General features: G+C 49.8%; 1 protein-coding gene across 2 annotated transcripts in view; it reads left to right on the top strand.

Annotated features, from left to right (window-relative positions):
* BMPR1A (bone morphogenetic protein receptor type 1A) overlaps positions 1-20,102 on the top strand; it is a 207,705-nt gene that overhangs the window by 169,780 nt on the left and 17,823 nt on the right. For both annotated transcript variants that reach the window (XM_038410919.2, XM_038410920.2), the window contains 2 exons: positions 560-735; positions 18,642-18,772. In XM_038410919.2, coding sequence (XP_038266847.1) covers positions 560-735; positions 18,642-18,772 — 307 coding nt within the window. The remainder of the gene's footprint in view (positions 1-559; positions 736-18,641; positions 18,773-20,102) is intronic.

Below are 20,102 nucleotides of genomic sequence, written 5' to 3'. Positions count from 1 at the left end.
GGGTAATTTTGTAGAAATAGGTTGTTTTTTGTTGGTTTTTTGCAAAGCTCATTGTAACATGTTCAGCATGCTCAAAATGCTCCTATTAGAAATAAGGGTATTTTAGGTCTCATATAGGGGTAAAAACTGTACATGTAAAGCTTATCATGGAATGCATGGGCTACCGGCGTTTTGAAGTGGATATCAAATCGTAGAACACAAGACAACTTCGGCATGAGTATTGATGTACAGAATTGTGGATATTAGGAATGCATTTTGAGTCTTGAACATTTGGAATAATCTGCTTCTGTCTGCTTAGTCATGTGTGAAGGTTTTTTTTGCAAAGCAGTCACATAAACCTTCATGTTGGGTATTTTATAATCATTTTTTATTTAATCTGTCTAAAAGAAGCATAATTTAGTATAAGATGTAATATTGGAAGGAGGATTTGAGAAAGAGATCATTGATTTAATTATAGTTTGTAACTTTACTTCGTATGATAATAATTGCATCTTTCTGCATGACATCAGTTCATTTGCACTGCTCCACAGTTCATTTAATCTTTATTATTTACATCTAGTGATACGAATGAAGTTGATGTCCCTTTGAATACTAGAGTTGGAACAAAACGTTACATGGCCCCAGAAGTCCTAGATGAAAGCCTAAATAAAAATCATTTCCAGCCATATATCATGGCTGACATCTACAGTTTTGGCTTGATCATTTGGGAAATGGCTCGGTGTTGTGTCACAGGAGGTAAGCCTTTAAACCTTGTGTTTCAAAATTTATTTACAAAACTAAGTTTTCAAAAGAATTTACGCAATACCTCTAATCCAAGGATTAAACCTTCTGCAGAGGATGAAAAATACTTGAGTCCTACTGCTTTCCCTATGTCTCAAGAGCAGGCACCCTGCATTTTAAAAGAACAAAACAGCTGTGTGATTCACTTAATTTTAACACTGTCAATCAACTGTTGTCTTAATACATTTTTTATAATGTAACTTACTATATCTCTCTTGCTTTTTTATATCTTCATTCTGTGCCTGGTTTCACTGTACTCTTCCTCCTCTTTCCTTTGATAGATGAATGTGTATCTTTTTTCCTGCATTGTTTTCAATATCTATTTCCCCTTTTTTTTTGGTCTTATTCTGTGCCTCCTTACCTATCTCTTTCCCTACATTGTGTTCTCTATCTCCATCCTGTATTTTCTGTCTTCTACTTCTTCCCAAATTTTCAGTCTCTCTTTTCAGGAATTTGTAAGTTCTTCTTCAAGTGATGTCCTTGTGGGTGCTCCACTTTAGATGTTTGATTACAAGTGCAGGGGTGCTCAGAGATTTGTGGTAACAGTTGGGTTGCACATGTGCAGTCCCCATCTCACTCTGACTTAAGTGGTTAACTGGCGCTTTGTGCCAAACCCCACCCCCTCCCTTCTCTACCACCTTTGGCTTGAGTCATAGCATTCAACAGTGCCTCATAGCTTAGTAATTTACCGTATTTCCATTAGTTCTACTTTGACTAGCTAATTTGTCTTCCCACTTTTCCCCCCGTTTCTTCCCCCCCCAAAAGTTTATTTCTGTCCCTCAGTAGAAACTAATATTTCATTTCACTGTTAAGAGTAGTGTTAGTTCTCCCCTCATGGAGAAGGGGGAAATATTCCCCTCAGGAGCATGCCTGATTCACCGGGCTTTAAATGCTGCCTCACCTGCAGGCTTTCAGTACCTATTTCAGATGGACACTCTCAGTATGGTTGCTTTTAGGTGAAGCACACGTATCTTAAAAGTGCCTACACTGTCACAAACTGACAGTCTGGATCAAGAAAGCCAGAGACTTGCAACTTAAACTGCTATTAATGGAGAAGTCTCTCCACTTGGCGTCGGAGACCAACAGGCTCCACAGCCAAGATGGTGGGACTCTCCAGTACCGTGGGTAATGTGAGAGCAAAAAGACTCCAAAACATCTAGCTCCAAGGCAGTCACCAAGGGGAAACAGAAACCCCATGCCTCGGCACCGGTGGAGCTGTCCCAACACTCAGCACCGGGCATATCAAAGCAACTGCAGCCTATGCTGTCACCTCCTGTCAGTATAGCGCAACTGATGAGTGCACCGTTACAGACAACAGCTCCACATTAGCCAGTATCCACCATTACCTCACCAATGGCACTGGAGCTGTTGGCACCAGAACAGTTCTTCCTTCCCAGAGACCTTATGGTGTCCTCAACACCCGACTCTCCCATTCTTGGCACCAAGTTCTAATGTCTTTAGACTTCAGACATTTCCAGTATCTCTATAGGAGAGTTGCAGATTCCCTTGACATCTCCCTGGAGGAAGTGCAGGAGACATGACATAAGCTCATTGGCATCCTGCAAACGTCAGAATCATCCAAAATCGCTTTACCCATGAATGATGCAATCATGGAACCTGTCAAGCACAACTGGCAGACCGCTGCAACAGTCGCTCCAACCTGCAAGAGGTCCGACAGGAAATATTATGTCCCTGCACCGGGAAGAGAGTTTCTTCTTCGAGTGATTGCTCATGTGCATTCCAATAGGTGTGCACATGTGCCGTGTGCATGATCATTAGAAGGTTTTTCCCCTAGTGGTACCCATTGGGTCGGCTGCAGTGGCGCATTTATGGCGATGTGTATTGGTCCCTGCCAATCCGCCACCTGCTCAGTTCCTTCTTACCGCCAGTGACAGTTGTTGGAGCAGCTCAGTCTCTTGCATTTGCAAGTGCCTACTTAGTGGTTCCCTTTTCTTAGTTGTATAGTTGTTAGTTCATTTTATATTAGTTGTAGATTAGTTGGACTCTTCAGGGGGCTTCGCCACTGTCCTAGTTTCCCCAGGCACCGGGAAATGCCTCCATCGCAGGGGTTTAAGGTGTGCAAGAGGTGCACGAAACCTGTGCCCACAGGCGATCCGCACGCTGCCTGTCTCAAGTGTTTAGAAGAGGGACATCAGACAGATAAGTGCCCAATTTGCAGGATCTTCAGACCCAGAACTAAGAGAGCGGGACTATCATTTGAAGCTTCTCCTGATGGAGTCTGCCAGCAGCCAGAAGTGGCAGCGGCATCCTTGGTGCTCAGCGCCCCAGCCTCAGTGTGGGATGTTCCAGTACCAAAGAAGGATTCCTCCAAGGAACCCCAGCGCCGCTCCCCAACTTATAAGGCCAGTGCCACTAGGTGGCACTGTTTGCAGTCCCCAGTGCCGCATAAGAAAAAGAAGGCGTCAGGGGGTCATTCTCCCTTCAAGAAGCCGCGAGGGGACTCCAGCGGAGTGCATTCTCAGGCGGGACACTCACTGGCTGGGCCTCAAGACCCGGTGCCGTTGACTCCGGCCCCAACAGGAGGCCCTTTGAGTCCGGTGCTGATGAACTCCCCGACTCGGGAGGATTTGGAGGAAGAGCTCTATCTTCCCTCCACGCCAGACACCTATGAGGCAGCATGAGACCTCATTGCCATGACAGTGCAGTCCCCAGCCTCGCACGTGCAGGACCCGGCACCGCAAGCACAGGCACCATCAGCGGCACTGGTGGTGGCACTGGCTGCAAATTCTAACCCAGCACTTCATGTGGCTCTGGCACCTTTTGCGGCACCATTGACGGCACTGCCTCTGTTTCATCATTGTGGCAAGCCTATGATGTTACGGCGCCACTCACCATCTCTCTGGTACTGCTCCCTGGTGCCATCTGGCTCTGCGTGCCCTCTTCTCCCCCCCCCTCCCCCCCGCCCCGGTGGTCGGGTACAGACTACTCGTCTGAGTCAAATGCTAAGTCTTCTAAAAGGAGTACTTGTGGCACCTTAGAGACTAACAAATTTATTTGAGCATAAGCTTTCGTGAGCTACAACTCACTTCGGCAGATGCATGCAAGCTTATGCTCCAATACATTTGTTAGTCTCTAAGGTGCCACAAGTACTCCTTTTCTTTTTGCGGATACAGACTAACACGGCTGCTACTCTGAAAGCTAAGTCTTCTGTCTCTCAACGCAGCCACTACGGGTCCTGGCACCGCAGACCAGTGGAATCATTGGCGCCGGCAGTCACCTGGCCACCCCAGTGGCAGGACCCAGTTCAATGGCCCTTTTGGACCCCTTGGGCCTACCACCAGGGTCAGGGCTCCAGGCCGGCATCGGTGGCATCTGCACCCTGTGCCGGTCCCTCAGCAACGTCACTGACTCACTACACCACCAGGGCTCCTGAGGACCCCGTACAAGACAGTGATTCTGTCTCTGTCTGCTCAAGCGCAGTGCCCGATCCAGCACCATCAGTGACACTAGAGCCACCTCCAGTCACGGTAGGCTCTGAGATACCTGACCTGACCTCCAGAGAGCCGGAAGGGCAGGAAGACCCTGTCCCATGGGCCTTCTCCTCTTCCTTGCCAGACAAGGCAGTGGCAACCACCACCACCCCTGCCCTGACAGCGATGGACACCAAGGATCGCCAGGTCTTCCTTTGGAAGGTGGCCCTTAATCTTAATATCCAGGCAGAGAAGGTCATGGAGGAGTCTGACCTGATGGTAGACATGCTTACCCCTGAGGGTCCTTCTAGGGTTGCCTTGCCCCTCATAAGAATGGTCCAAAACACCACTAAGGTGCTTTGGCAGATTCTGGCCTCTATACCACTGCTAAAGGGGTGGAAAGACTATATTTTGTGCTGCAGAAAGGGTACAAACACCTTTTCACCCACCCCCAACCGGGGACTCTGGTGGTCGATGCAGCAAACCACAAAGGAGCAACAAGGACAGCCGGGTCCTACGCCTAAGTCATGGGATGCTAAGAAGCTGGACCTTTTTGGCCAAATTGTCTTCTCGACTGGGGGCCTCCAGCTTCAAGTGACCCACCGGCAAGCAGTAATCAGCCGCTATGCTTTCAACTCTTGGAACTCATTGGCAAAGTTCCAGGAGTTACTCCCGGCTGACTCGCACAAGGAGTTTAGCACGCTCCTTGAGGAGAGCAGGGTGGTCTCTAGAACCCTAGAACTCTAGAACTCCCTCCAGGCTTCATTGGAGGCGGCGGACTTGGCAGCTTGGACAATGGCCACTGCCATCAGAATGAGGTGCAGTGCATGGCTCCAGGTCTCGGGGATACCACCCGAGGTCCAGAATACTATACAGGACCTCCCCTTTGATTGTGCAGGCCTGTTCGCCCAAAATACGGACTCTCACCTGCATACCCTTAAGGACTCATGGGCGACTTGGAAGTCTTCGGAGATCCACACCCCAGCACCTCAAAGATAGCCTTTTAAGCCTCAGCCCCCATCCCACATCTACACTGGGCCTCTAGGCAAGACTCGTCAAGAAGATGGGGCAGAAGTAATAGGAGGCGCCCACCACGGTCCTCCTCAGGCCAAGGCCAGAGTTCCTCCAAACAGCCCCCTGGCCCAAAGCCAAACTTTTGAAGATGCCCCCGAGAACGGAGCATTGATTTCAGGCTCAGATCTTCTCCCCCCCTTCCCCTTGGTGAATCGACTCTCCCGCTTCTATCCTGCTTGGTCCCAGATCGTGTCAGATCATTGGGTGCTCAGCACGATAGGAGCAGGATAGTCTATCCAATTCTGTTCCCTCCACCCCCCCTCCCACCATCCCTCTTCAGGGACCCTTCTCACAAGCAACTCCTCTTGTAGGAGGTGCAATTGCTCCTCACTCTAGGGGAGGTTCCTCAGGAGTTATGGGGCAAGGGGTTCTACTCCTGCTATTTCCTCATTTCCAAGTCCAAAGGTGAGCTCCAGCCTATCCTGGATCTGTGAGATCTCAACACATTCATAAAGAAGGTGAGGTTTCGCATGATCTCTCTGGCCACCATCATTCCTTCCCTGGATCCGGGGGACTGGTACGCCACCCTCGACTTGAAAGATGCATACTTCTATATTTCTATTATCCCGGCCCTGAGACAATTCCTGAGATTCGTGGTCAGTGGCCAGCACTATCAGTTCAAGGTGCTCCTGTTTGGGCTCTCGGCAGCCCCCCGGGAATTCACCAAGTTATGGCGATCGTGGAAGCCTTCCTCTGCAAATAATCAGGTGCAAGTATTCCTGTACCTAGACAACTGGCTTATCAAGGCCGAGTCGCACGGGCTGCAGAGCATTGTCCCTGACCCAGGCCACATTCCACAGGCTAGACCTCATATTGAATGTGCCCAAATCCACACTGGCCTTGACGCAGAGAACAGAATTCATAGGGGCTATCTTGGATTCCATGCAGGCCAGGGCATTCCTGCCAGAGTTGCTCTTCCAAGCACTCACAGACATTATCAAGAACCTTCGCCAGTTTCCCACAACCATGGCCAGAAATTGCAGGAAACTACTGGGGCATATGGCAGCCTGACATACATGGTTCAGCACACCAGGTTACGCTTTTGGCCCCTCTAGGCGATTGGCGTGGGTGCACAGGCTAGGCAGGGACCCACTGGTCACGATAGTTACCGTCCCGCCTCGACTCGTCGAGTCTCTCCACTGGTGGCTCCAACCGCACGTTGTGCAGGAGTACCCTTTGCCAAACCCCATTCTGCGCTATCCCTAGTCACAGACACCTTGGTTGGGGAGCGCACCTGGGCAATATCAGGACCCAAGGTCTGTGGTCCCACACAGAACTATCACTGCATATCATTGTAAGGGAGCTGAGGGCGGTTTGTCTGGCATGCCAAGTGTTCCAGGCACGCTTGCAGGACACATGTGTTGGTGCTGAATGACAACACTGCAGCCGTGTTCTATATAAACAAACAGGGTGGTGCTCACTCTTCTCTGTGCCAGGAAGCCCTCGAGCTGTGGGATTTTTGCATTGCCCACTCGATACACCTAAGGTGTCGCAGCTTCCGGGGGCGCAAAACAAGCTAGCTGACTGCCTCAGCTGCTTGTTTCACGGCCACGAACGATCTCTCAGGCCGGAGATTGCGCACTGGTTTTTCCAGAAGTGGGGCTCTCCCCACATAGACCTCTTCGCAACGTGGAGCAACAGGAAGTGCCAGCGGTTCTGCTCCTTCCTGAACCACAACCCAGGCCCCATCGTGGACGCCTTTCACCTGTCATGGATGGGTTGCCTGCTGTATGTGTTTCCGCCCTTCCCTCTCATACACAGAGTCCTCCTCAAGACTCGCCGGGACAGGGCTTCCTTGATCCTCATAGCGACAGTGTGGCCCCGCCAGCACTGGTTCACCATGCTCTTGAACCTCTCAGAACAGTGGCGCTTCCTGTCTGTTCAACCCTTATCACACAGGACCACGGCCATCTGCAACACCCCAGTCTGGAATCCCTCCAACTCATGGTGTGGAAACTCCATGGCTGAACCCTCTTGAGCTTCAGTGTTCGGACCCAGTGAGGGAGGTCCTGCTGGAAAGTAGGAAACCTTCCACTGGTACCACGTACATGGCAAAGTGGAAGTGTTTTTCCATTTGGTCTCGGCAAAGGGAACCAAACCGCAGCTAGCTCCAATTCCCCTTATTTTGGACTATCTGTTATAGCTTTAGCAGCAAGGGTTAGCAATATCATCTCTCACGGTACACCTTTCTGCCATCTCGGCCTTTCACCCAGCGGCAGCGGGTGGGTCAGTGTTCTTTTTGCAATCGCAGAAAGGATGGGGGGGCTCCTGATCTCATCCCAGCACATTTCATCATGAATCACATCCTGTATCAGGACTTGCTATGACCTGGCTAAAATTCCAGCCCGTCCGCTTACGGCGCACTCCACCAGAGCAGCATTCCTGGCACAGTTCCCTATCCAGGACATTTGCAAGGCAGTAACATGGTCTTCCATCCTCAACTTCACATCACACTACGCCATTACCCAGCAGACGAGGGATGATGCAGTTTTTGGCAGGGCAGTCCTGCACTTAACAACCAGATGAACTCCGACCCCTCTCCCCGGGAGAACTGCTTGGAAATCACCTATTGGACTGCATATGAGCAATCACTCAAAGAAGAAAAAACTGTTACCTACCTGTCTTAACTGTTCCTCGAGACGTGTTGCTCATGTCCATTCCAAATCCTGCCCATCTTCCCTCTGTTGGAGTGTTCCGGCAAGAAGGAACTGACCAGGCGGCAGGTCGACAGGGACCTCTATACACTGCCATAAAGGCATCACTGTAGGGGTCTCCATGGCTGACCTGATGGGTACCGCTAGGGGAAAAACCTTCTGATGATTGTGAACGCGGCATGCACACCACCTATTGGAATTGACAAGAGCAACACATCTCAAAGAACAACAGTTATGAGAGGCAGGTAACCGCTTTTTCTTTTTTCACATCCCACACCAAACTCCCTGGTAGTGGATGCTGTTAAGGAAAGGGGCAAACAATCATACATCATTAGCAAAATACGACCACACAAATTATGGCACACTATCAGATTTTATTGAATTTCTCCTGGGGGGGGCAATTTGGAGCACTCATTTCTGAGGGCCAACTGATCACCAGGATGGCTCCGCAAGCTGCCCTAGGCTCTGCAGGTAGAGCAGTACGATCCACAGCCACCACGATGGTAATGAGAAGGGCATCCTGGTTGCATCTCTCTGGCTTCCCCAAAGAAGTGTAAGCAACAGTGGAGGACCTGCCATTCAAGGGTGACTCCGAAGTCCCTGGGTATCTATACTCCTAGGACAAAAAGAAGACAAGAAAGGTATTATAACCCACAGAGCTTCCGGTCCACTTAATTTGCACAGACACACAGGCAATATGAGCCACAAGCCCGAGAAACAATGGCCCCCAAGGAGACTATAACCGTCAAATCAGTCTACCACGTCTCATCATCATTGGTTGAGGGCCCAAGACCCCCACAGCTTTCAACACTGGAAACTCCTACCATCTCCCAGCCATCTGGAAACTGTTTAACTCCCTATTCTTCTTCGAGTGATTGTTCATGTCCATTCCAAGCAGATGTGTGCGCGCAGCGTGCACGCCAGCCAGAAGATTTTTCCTCTAGCAGTGTCTGTAGGGTCAGCCTGGGCGCTCCCTGGAGTGGCGCCTTCACAGCACCCAATATTGGGTACCGCCGACCCCCAATCCCCTCAGTTCCTTCTTACCGCCCGTGACAGCTAGCTGGAACTTTGCTCGCTCTTACAGAAAGCGCCTTAGCAGTGTCTTTCTTCTTACTGTACATAGTTCAATAGTTATTCTGTATAGTTATACTTTTTCATATAGTTAGTCGTGGTTTGTTAGATAGTTCGTTTCCCCTTCAGGGGTATGTCTGGGTCTCCGGGGTTTAAACTCTGTGAGTCCTATGGAAAGTTTATGCCCAAGAGTGATCCTCACTTGTCTTGCCTGCGGTGCCTTGGTGAGACTCGCCAAAAGGACAAGTACCGCATTTGCAAGGGTTTCCGCCCAAGAACCCTTAAGGACAGAGAGCAGAGACTAAAACTCCTGCTCATGGAGGCGGCTCTGAGATCGCAATCCTACCCAGGACCCAACGACCCAGCACCGAGCACATTCTCTTTGGTGTGCAGCGCTCCAGCGCCAATGGCACGTGAAACGGGCCCGGCTAAGGACTCTAAAGCCCACCGGCACCGCCACTACTCGGCCATAGGGCGTCGGCCTCAGTTCAGCACCATTCTCCATCTCCAGTGCCGGTAAAGAAGAAGAGGCCGGTGAAAGACTGATCACCCCCCTTGAAACCTAAGGGGCCGGGTCCGTCCGCGGGTGGCTCGGGACAGACCTCCTCCACCTCGCTTCAACCCAGGGTTTCGTCGAGTCCTGCCCCGGCCAGGGTCCAGTCGAGTCTGAACCCTTCTCGGTCCCCGGACCATCTGGTGGACTTACAACCTCCATCTACGCCGGAGGTGTTCGAGGCGGCAACGGACCTGATACACCTCCCAGTGCCGTCCTCCCCCCAATGGAGAGACAAATCTCCAGCGGCCACACGCCCCTGTTCCACTCCAGGGGTAAACCAACCATGATGGTCCGTCGGTCTCCATCTCCGGTACCACCTGCACAGACGCAGGAATCGCACCGCTCCCCAGAATCGAGTCATCGTTTGTTGGCGACCCAGGGGACTGCTCCTCCATGGTTGTCTTATTCTGAGACCTCGGAGTTGGAGGTGGACTCAGCTCGATCTATCAGATTACGGAGCAGAAGATCCAGGTCCCGGCGTAGTCACCAACCATACCCTGTACCATGGCTACAACAGTGGCAACCACCTGCTCAATGGCCCTTCTGGACACCCTGGTCATACCATCAGAGCCAGGTCAAGTCCATGGTCCGCGCTCCAGAATGGTGTTGGTGTCCTCGGCGTCATTCATGCCACAATCAGCGCTGGCGCCGCCTATTACGGCAGCGCCCTTGGGCAGAGTGGCCCTACCAACTCACATGGTTTCAGCACTGATACCTCAGCCAGCTCCGGCACCTGCTTTTCAGGTGACGGCACCAGTGGAAGCCTCAGCTCCGTTCCTACCGACCACGACGGTCTCGGTCCCGCCGGATTTATCTGCCTCGGCTGTAGCACAGAGTTCTTCGTCAGTATCTGCTCTACAGCCCGAGTACCACGTGCCGAGGGACCCCGGGGGGGGCCGAAGGCAGTGAACTGGGCCCACTTCCTGTTCTCTTCCTCGTTCTTACCCGATGAAACGGTCACAGGGACTTCGACGGCCCAAGCTTTGGAGGACAACCGGGTTCTTCAACAGCTTTTGAGGCGGGCTAACCAAAGCCTAAAAATTCAGGCAGAGGAGGTGGAAGAGGATTTAGACCCTGTCACAGACATCTTGGCTCTCTCCAGCCCATCCAGGGTTGCATTGCCATTTATCAAGTTGATAACCGAAACATCTAAGAACTTGTGGCAAACTCCTGCTTCTCAGGCACCTACGGCCAAGAAATCCGAGCACCTTTGTTCTCTCCAGAGGGAACGAACATCTTTACACCCACCCTCCTCCGGACTCTTTGGTGGTCGACGTGGCCAATCAGAGAGAATGTCAAGGGTTTCAAGGATCCACCCCTAAAAACAGGGAGGCCAAGAAACTGGACCTGTTTGGCCGGAAGGTCTACTCGACAGGAGGCCTGCAACTTCGTATAGGCAACCAGCAGGCCATAGTAAGCCGCTACAGGCATAACACCTGCTCGTCTATGGCTACATTTACAGGACTTCTGCCCCAGGAAGCTCGGGGGGAGTTCTCTGTGCTCGTGGAGGAGGGGAAACTGTTCTCCCAAATGTCTTTGCAAGCGGCCTTGGACTCAGCGGATGCGGCCTCCCGCACTTTGGCCACGGGGTAGTTATGACGAGAAGCTACTGGCTACAGGTCTCTGGTCTTCCCCACGAGGTCCAGCAGACCATTCAAAACCTTCCCTTTGAGGGTGTGTCTCTATTCTCTGAGAATACGGATAAGAGACTTCACAGCTTGAAGGACTCGAGGGCTACCCTTCTTTCGCTGGGGCTTCACACGCCTGCTACCCAGCGCAGACATTTTAGGCCTCAACCTGCCCCTCTTCCTTACCAACCCCAAAACCACCAGGACACTCTGTGTAGGCGGAACAGGAGCACTCGGAGGAGGCAACACCCTCCCTCTGGACAAAGCTCGGGCCAGCTCAAGGTCCCACCAGGCTCTAGACCACCCTTTTCAGGGTACAGTCAAGGATGGCTTGCCAGTACGACCTTTGGATCCTTCCTATCTTACTTTCTCATCCCGTCTGTCCCCTTTCTACTGTGCCTGGTCTCGAATTACTTCAGACCAGTGGGTGCTCCGCACAGTAGAGAGGGGATATTCCATCCAATTCTGTATCCTCCCGCTCCCCCCCTCTCCCCAACCCCCTTCCCCGTCCTTCTTCAGGGATCCCTCTCACGAGCAACTTCTAATTCAAGAGGTGTAGTCCCTCCTCTCCATAGGGGCAGTGGAGGAGGTTCCTCAGGAGCTAAGGGGCAAGGGTTTCTACTCCCAGTATTTCCTCATACGAAGGCCAAGTGGGGCCTCAGACCCATACTGGACCTGCAACAGCTCAACAAATATGTAAAAAAATCTCAAGTTTCACATGGTCTCACTAACCTCCATTATCCCTTCACTGGATCCAGGAGATTGGTACACCGCCCTCGACTTGAAGGACGCATATTTTCATATCACAATAGTCCCACGTCACAGATGCTACCTCAGGTTCATGGTGAACAGAGGCCACTACTAGTTTGCCATCCTCCTGTTCAGACTGTTGACTGCCCCCCGAGTATTCACAGAATGCATGGCAGTCATTGAAGCGTTCCTGCGCAAGCACCAGGTACAGGTCTTTCCATACCTCGACGACTGGCTGATCAAAGGTTGCTCAAGAGCCCAGGTGGAGGCTCAGGTCGAGTTTATAAGGAGGACCGCCCTCGACTTAGGTCTCCTCCTGAATGAGGAGAAATCTACTCTGTCCCCGTGCAGAGGATAGAGTTCATCGGCGCGGTCCTGGACTCTACCCAAGCCAGGGGGTACCTCCCAGGGGCCAGGTTTCACTCACTTCAGGACATCATACAGAGCCTCAGACGGTTCCCCATAACGTCGGTAAAAAACTATCTAAAGCTGCTGGGACACGTGGCCTCCTGCACATAAGTGGTGCAGCATACCAGGCTCAGGCTGCGGCCACTCCAGTCTTGGCTGGTGTCGGTGTACCAATCAGCCAGAGATGCGTTGGAGAGGGTTGTAACCCTGCCCCGCCTGGTACTGGACTCCCTCCTATGGTGGCTAGACCCTTGAATGATTTGCGCAGGGGTGCCTTTTGCTAGCCCTCAGCCCTCACTCACCTTGGTGTCAGACGCCTTGGATCTGGATTGGGGGGCTCGCCTAGGGGACCTCAAGACCCAAGGCCTCTGGTCTTCGGTGGACCTCGCTCTTCACATCAATGTCAAAGAGCTGAGGGCAGTGCGTCTGGCATACAACGCTTTCAAAACACACATAATGGGCGGATTTGTTTCAGTTCTCACGGACAACACCTCGGTGATGTTTTATATCAACAAACGGGGGTGCACGCTCCTCTCCCCTGTGCCGAGAAGCCCTTGCGCTGTGGGACTTCTGCATAGAGCACTCGATCCACCCGCAGACTTCAAACCTCCCATGGATGCGAAACACGCTGGCGGACAGCCTCAGACAGACCTTCAGTGGCCACAAGTGGTCCCTTCGGCCAGATGTGGTGAGCTCAATCTTCTGGTTCTGGGGCTCTCCCTAGATAGACCTGTTCGCCACTCGGTTTGTTCCTCGTGAGTCACAGCTCAGGGTCCATTGAGGACGCCTTCCTTCTCTCATAAAAGGGCTGCCTGCTATATGCTTTCCCACCCATCGCTTTGAGGGTGCTCCTCAAGATCCGCAGGGACCAGGCCCCAGTCATACTAATAGTGCCAACATGGCTGAGTCAGCACTGGTTCACCTCACTCCTGGAAATGTCCATAGCAGCTTCACTCACCTTACCTCTGGTCCCCGACCTGATCACGCAGGACCAGGGCCGACTCCAGCTCCCGAATCTGGAGTGGCCTGGATGCTTCATGGCTAAGTGCCACAGAGCTGTCTTGTTCGGACCAGGTCGGACAAGTCCTCCTGGGTAGTAGAAAGCCCTCCACCAGGGCTACTTACCTGGCCAAGTGGAAAAGGTTTTCCATCTGGGTGGAGCAACTTAGTCAGTCGCCAATCCTCACCTCCATACAGTTTATACTGTACTACCTCCTTCACCTAAAGCATCAAGACTTGTTCCAGTCATCAATAAAGGTCCACTTGGCTGCTATCTCCACCTTCCATCCGGACTCAGATGGTCTCTCGGTCTTTGCAAACCCTATGGTCAGTTGTTTTCTCAAGGGTTTGGACAGGCTCTTCCCACACACTCGTCAGCCTGTCCCTGCCTGGGACTTCAATTTAGTCCTCTCCAGGCTTACAGGCCCGCCATTTGAACCTCTGGCCACCTGCTCCCTGTTATATCTCTCATACCTCACATCTGAGCCACCTTACACAGTTTTTCATAAGGATAAGGTCCAGCTCAGGCCTCATCCGGCTTTTCTCCCAAAGGTCGTCTCCCATTTTCACATGATCCAGGACCTCTTCCTCCCAGTGTTTTATCCCAAGCCACATTCCTCTGATAGGGAGCACAGGCTGCACTCACTGGACGTGCGTAGGGCCTTAGCCTTCTACATAGAGAGAACTAAGTTGTTTCTGGAAGTCAGTCCAATGCTTTGTAGCCGTGGCAGACAGAATGAAGGGCCTTCCGGTATCCTCTCAACACATATCATCATGGATAACATCCTGCATTAGAGAGTGCTATACCGTGGCAAAGGATAACAGCTCCGCAGATAACCGCTCGCTCTACCAGGGCCCAGGCGGCGTTCCTGGCACAAGTACCTATTCAGGGAATTTGCAGGGCAGCCACATGGTCCTTGATACATACATTTACGTCGCACGATGCAACTACACAACAGTCCAGAGATGATGTGGCTTTTGGGAGAGTCGTGCTCTTTTCTGTGGATAACTCAGACTTCCTGAGTTCTAGCTTGTGAATCACCTGCTTGGAATGGACATGAACAATCACTCGAAAAAGAAAAAATGGTTACTCGCTTTCTCGTAACTGTTCTTCGAGATGTGTTGTTCATGTCCATTCCAATATGCACCCTCCTACCTCTGTCAGAATAGTCGGCAAGAAGGAACTGAGGGGGTGGGGGGGTCGGCGGGGCCCAATATTGGGCGCCATGAAGGCGCCACTCCAGGGGGTGCCCAGGCCGACCTTACAGACGCTGCTAGGGGAAAAATCTTCCGGCTGGTGAGCACGCGGCGTGCACACACCTGCTTGGAATGGACATGAACAACACCTCTCAGAGAACAACAGTTACAAGAAAGTGACTTTTTTTTTTTAACCTAGTCTGGCAATCTATCACTACAGACAGATGGGTGCTGGAGATTATTGAAGTTGGATACTCCATACTCACCCACTCTTCCCGTCCCTCTTCAGGGACCCCTCTCATGAAGATCTGTTACATCAGGAGGTAACCCAGCTCATCTGGCTATGATCAGTATAACTGGTACCACCAAAATACAAAGAGATGGGTTTCTGCTCCAATTACTATCTCACACACACAAAAAACCCCAGGAGGATGGAGACCCATTCTCGAGCTCCGATGGCTCAAGAAATTTGTCAGTAATAAACACTTCAAGATGGTGACGCTGGCCACTATTATCCCAGAGTAGAAAGAGGGCCTTGCTCTCGATCCTTGACCTCCAAGAAGCATACTTTCACATAATGATTCACCCATCACATCAGAGGTTTCTCTGATTCACTCTCAGACCAGATCACTTCCAATACAAGGTCCTGTCCTTTGGTTTGCCCATTGCTCCCTAAGTCTTCTCAAAGGTACTCGCGGTAGTTGCTGCGCACCTCTGCAAGAGAGGAATCATGATATTTCCACATCTGGATGATTGCCTACTATAAGAAGAGAATTGACCAGCATCAATGAAGGCTACCCAACAAACAGTAGGCCTCTTTACGCAATTGGGTCTCCCAAAAAAACCAAATAAAAGTTAACCCTCACACCAGTACCAGAACTGGAATTCATCGGGGCTTACCTCAATACTCGCGAGGCAACAGCATCTTTACCAAGGCAACACTTCCTAACTCGAATGAATCTGATTGCCACATCACTCAACAACTTCCAGGTAACAGCCAGGACTTCTTTGCAATTACTGGGTCACATGGTCGCATCGACCTTCGTCGCTCAACACACGAGGTTACATATGCGAACCCTACAAGCTTAGCTCCGTACAACTTGTTGCCCATCAGTATAAACAAACAATGCCAAGCAAAGTAAATGACTCTATCTTGGTGAATGCAACCGCACAACCTATGCCTGAGAGTGCCTTTCACCCAAACCCCTTCTACATTGACTATTACAATGGATGCGTCCCTCATAGGTTGGGAAGCACATCTGAACTCACATTCTGCTCAGGGTTGTTGGTCCCCAACAGAAGCTTGGCGTCACATAAATCTGCTAGAACTCAGAGCTGTTCACAATGCATGTACCAGCTTCCTACCCATGATCAGAAACAAGACCATACAAATTCTCACCGACAATTTGTCATGCATGTTCTACATAAACAGACAAAGGGGGGTTCACGTTCACACTCCCTGTGTGCAGAGCCATGCAACTTTGGCACTGGTGCATCCAGCACAACATCCATATTATAGCAGCGTACCTGCCCAGATGTCAAAACACTACGGCAGATGCACTCAGCAAGAACTTTTCTCAGGACCACGAGTGGGAACTTGACACCAGGGTTCTCCACAACATAGTCAAACAATGGGGATTCCCCACAGTAGACCTCTTTGCAATGGAGCACAACACTAAATGCCCGTTGTTTTGCTCCAGGGCAGGCATGGGCCATCGCTCCTTGGGAGACACTTTTCTTATCTAATGGAGGAGCTCCCCACCTATATGCCTCCTTCCCCCATTCCCTTTATGGCACTAGTGCCTCACAAAATCAAAGCAGACAAGGCCACTGTAATACTGATACCCCCTGCATGGCCTCATCAAACATTGTTCTCTACATTCTCAGATTGTCAGCGTGCAGACCTCTAACCCTTCCTCTCCTACCTCGTCTCCTGTCCCAAGACTCAGGACAAACTCTGCATTCGAACCTGGAGACACTCCGTCTCAAAGCATGGTTGCTCCATAGCTCCAGGGACCTGAAATGAAATGCTCCAAAGAAGTACAGAACATTTTATTAAATAGTCGCTGACCGACTACCCACCACACATACCTACACAAATGGAGACACTTTGATTCCTAGTGTCACACAAAGCAGACCACATCGGTATCTGCCCCCTTACCTTTGATGCTGGATTACCTGCTTGAACTTAAGAGATCAGACCTATCTATTAGCTCAATCAGGGTACATCTCTCAGTCATAGCAGCTTTCCACCATAAGATACCACGAAATGTTTTCTGAAAGGCCTCAGCACTTCCACGCTGCCATGGGACCTCAACTTAATTCTCCGGGACATCACCAGATACCCAATTTGAGCCACTAGCCACTTGCTCACTTCTCCACATGTCAATGAAGGTGGCCTTTCTAGTCGCTATTACATCTGCACGTCGAGTGGGGGAACTAGGGGCCCTCGTGGCTGATCCACCCTACACAGTATTTTCCAAAGACAAAATCACTTTCAGACCGCATCCCAAGTTCTTACCTAAGGTTGCCTCCTCATTCCACCTCAACCAACCCATCTACTTATCAACGTTCTATCCTAAGCCACATAAGGATAGGCAAGAATTCACCTATATGTGTATTCACCTAATACACACTTCCTACCCTCGATGTTCGCAGGGCCCTGGTTTTTTACACAGATCGAACAAGGTCATTCCATAAATCCCCGAAATTATTCGTTTCAGTCATGGAGTGATCAAAAGGAGATGCCAGATGCAAACAGAGGCTCTCCAAATGGATTTCATAATGCATCAAACTGTGTTACCAGCCACAGAACTTGCAACCCCTATGGGGATTTGCACACGTTTCACCAGGGCAATGTCGACTTCAATAGCTTTTCTGAACAGTGTTCCCATTATGGACCTATGTAGACCTGTGACATGGGCCTTTACCATACATTTATGCAGCACTACGCATTAGAGCAGCATGTAGCATATGATGCATTATTTGGACTCACCGAATTGTCCTCTGCCACAACATCAACTCCAAACCCCCTCACTTCCACTGGAGGGTACTGCTCTGAAGTTGCCTAAAGTGAAGCACCCACAGGGACATCGCTCGACGGAGAGGGTTACTCACTTTGTGCAGTAATAGAGGTTCATTGAGATGTGTGTCCCCTTGGGTGCTTCACTACCCTCCCTTCGCCCCTCTACTTCAGAGTTTCACACTCATGCTCCGTAGTAGACAAGGAACAGAGGGTAGGTTGGTCTCACAATGCCAATTAGCTGCTTGACGCAGCGCGAGACGGGGACTGCGCATGTGCAACTCAGCCAGGCACTGCTATCACAAATCTCTGATTACAAGCACAGGTGCACTCAAACACTTAAAGTGCAGCATCCAGTGGGGGACACATCTTGAAGAACCTCAGTTATTGCACAAGATGAGTAACCCTTTCATCCTAATTTAGATTGCATCTTCTTGGGACAGTGATCTGTCTTTATATGTTCAGTGAAGTACACTTCTTGGATGTGGTAAACTAGGTGAAATAGGAAGATTACAGGCAGTCTCAGAATAAAGTGCAAAATACGCATGTATGAACTCATCTGTTGTAGGGAGTAGCTCTATAGTATGTAATAGGACCAAACATTCAGTGGGACTACAGGTAATTAAGTCAGCATTCGGTCCTAAATGTCCACCATCAACTATAAATTTTCAGCAAGTGATATTATGTACAATTCTGTGTTAACATAAGAACATAAGAATGGCCATACTGGGTCAGACTAAAGATCCATCCAGCCCAGTATCCTGTCTACCACAGTGGCCAATGCCAGGTGCCCCAGAGGGAGTGAACCTAACCGGTAATGATCTAGTGATCTCTCGCCTGCCATCTATCTCCACCCTCTGACAAACAGAGGCTAGAGACACCATTCCTTACCCATCCATCTAATAGTCATTAATGTTACCTTTAGTTTTCAACCACTGATGAGTTTAAATTGCTGACAAGAGAATTTTGTGTTAATTTATGCTTCTTCAGTTAGTTATGAGTTTAGATAGCAGATCTAAGGATTTAGTTTGTTCTTGCATATATTACCCTGATCTTTCACACACATTTCAGGTATTGTTGAAGAGTACCAGCTGCCATATTATGACATGGTGCCGAATGATCCATCTTATGAAGATATGAGAGAGGTGGTTTGCGTCAAGCGCCTACGCCCAGTGGTATCTAACAGATGGAATAGCGATGAAGTAAGTACGTCGAAAGGGAGAAATGGGAGGAGCTCAGCTTTAACCCCTAATATATAATAAGGGTATTTTAGTCTTTCCCAAAAGTTTTCTGAAACTGAAGTAGAGTAGGCAACAAAATTAGACATTCTAATGTTTTGAGAGATCTCTGGCCACAATAAAAATACTAATGTGTGAGAACAACTAGTAGAGCTTTTACCTGCCTGATCTTTTTATATATCCATCTGGATGGGAAGGAGAATACCTCACTAGCAACCAACTGCATGGTCACATTCTCACCCCAAACCAGTCTAGAGCTAGGCCTTAGGATTTTCCTGTGTTTTTGAATGGAGCTACAATTTAACATGTCATTTTAATGCAATTTATCACACTCAACCTCAGTATATCTTTTTCTGTCATACTGGATGTATCAGACATTTTCAACACTGGAATATGAGGTGATACTAATGTTTTTGTAGATCTGAGGAGAGGATGGGGCAGATCATTAGCAGCCCCATTGCTTTTTCATAGGGAGATCTCATTGGTAGTGCTGCACAGTTTCATAGATTCATAGATACTAAGCTCAGAAGGGACCATTTTGATCATCTAGTCCGACCTCCTGCACAGCACAGGCCACAGAATCTCACCCACCCACTCCTACGAAAAACCTCACCTATGTCTGAGCTATTGAAGTCCTCAAATCATGGTTTAAAGACTTCAAGGAGCAGAGAATCCTCCCTCAAGTGACCCGTGCCCCATCTACAGAGGAAGGCGAAAAACCTCCAGGGCCTCTCCAATCTGCCCTGGAGGAAAATTCCTTCCCGACCCCAAATATGGCGATCAGCTAAACCCTGAGCATATGAGCAAGATTCACCAGCCAGATACTACAGAAAATTCTTTCCTGGGTAACTCAGATCCCATCCATCTAATACCCCATCTCAGGGGATTAGTCCTATTTACCCTGAATATTTAAAGATCAATTACTTATCAAAATCACATTACCCCATCATACCATCTCCTCCCTAAACTTATCGAGTAGAATCTTAAAATCAGATAGATCTTTTGCCCCCACTGCTTCCCTTGGAAGGCTATTCCAAAACTTCACTCCTCTGATGGTTAGAAACCTTCGTCTAATTTCAAGTCTAAACTTCCTGGTGGCCAATTTATACCCATTTGTTCTTGTGTCCACATTGGTGCTGAGCTGAAATAATTCCTCTCCCTCTCCTGTATTTATCCCTCTGATATATTTATAGAGAGCAATCATATCTCCCCTCAACCTTCTTTTAGTTAGGCTCAACAAGCCAAGCTCCTTAAGTCTCCTTTCATAAGACAAGTTTTCCATTCCTCGGATCAT

Source organism: Dermochelys coriacea, chromosome 7, assembly GCF_009764565.3.
Source record: "Dermochelys coriacea isolate rDerCor1 chromosome 7, rDerCor1.pri.v4, whole genome shotgun sequence".
NCBI lineage: Eukaryota > Metazoa > Chordata > Testudines > Dermochelyidae > Dermochelys > Dermochelys coriacea.
This window is presented reverse-complemented; position numbering and strand designations above follow the sequence as displayed.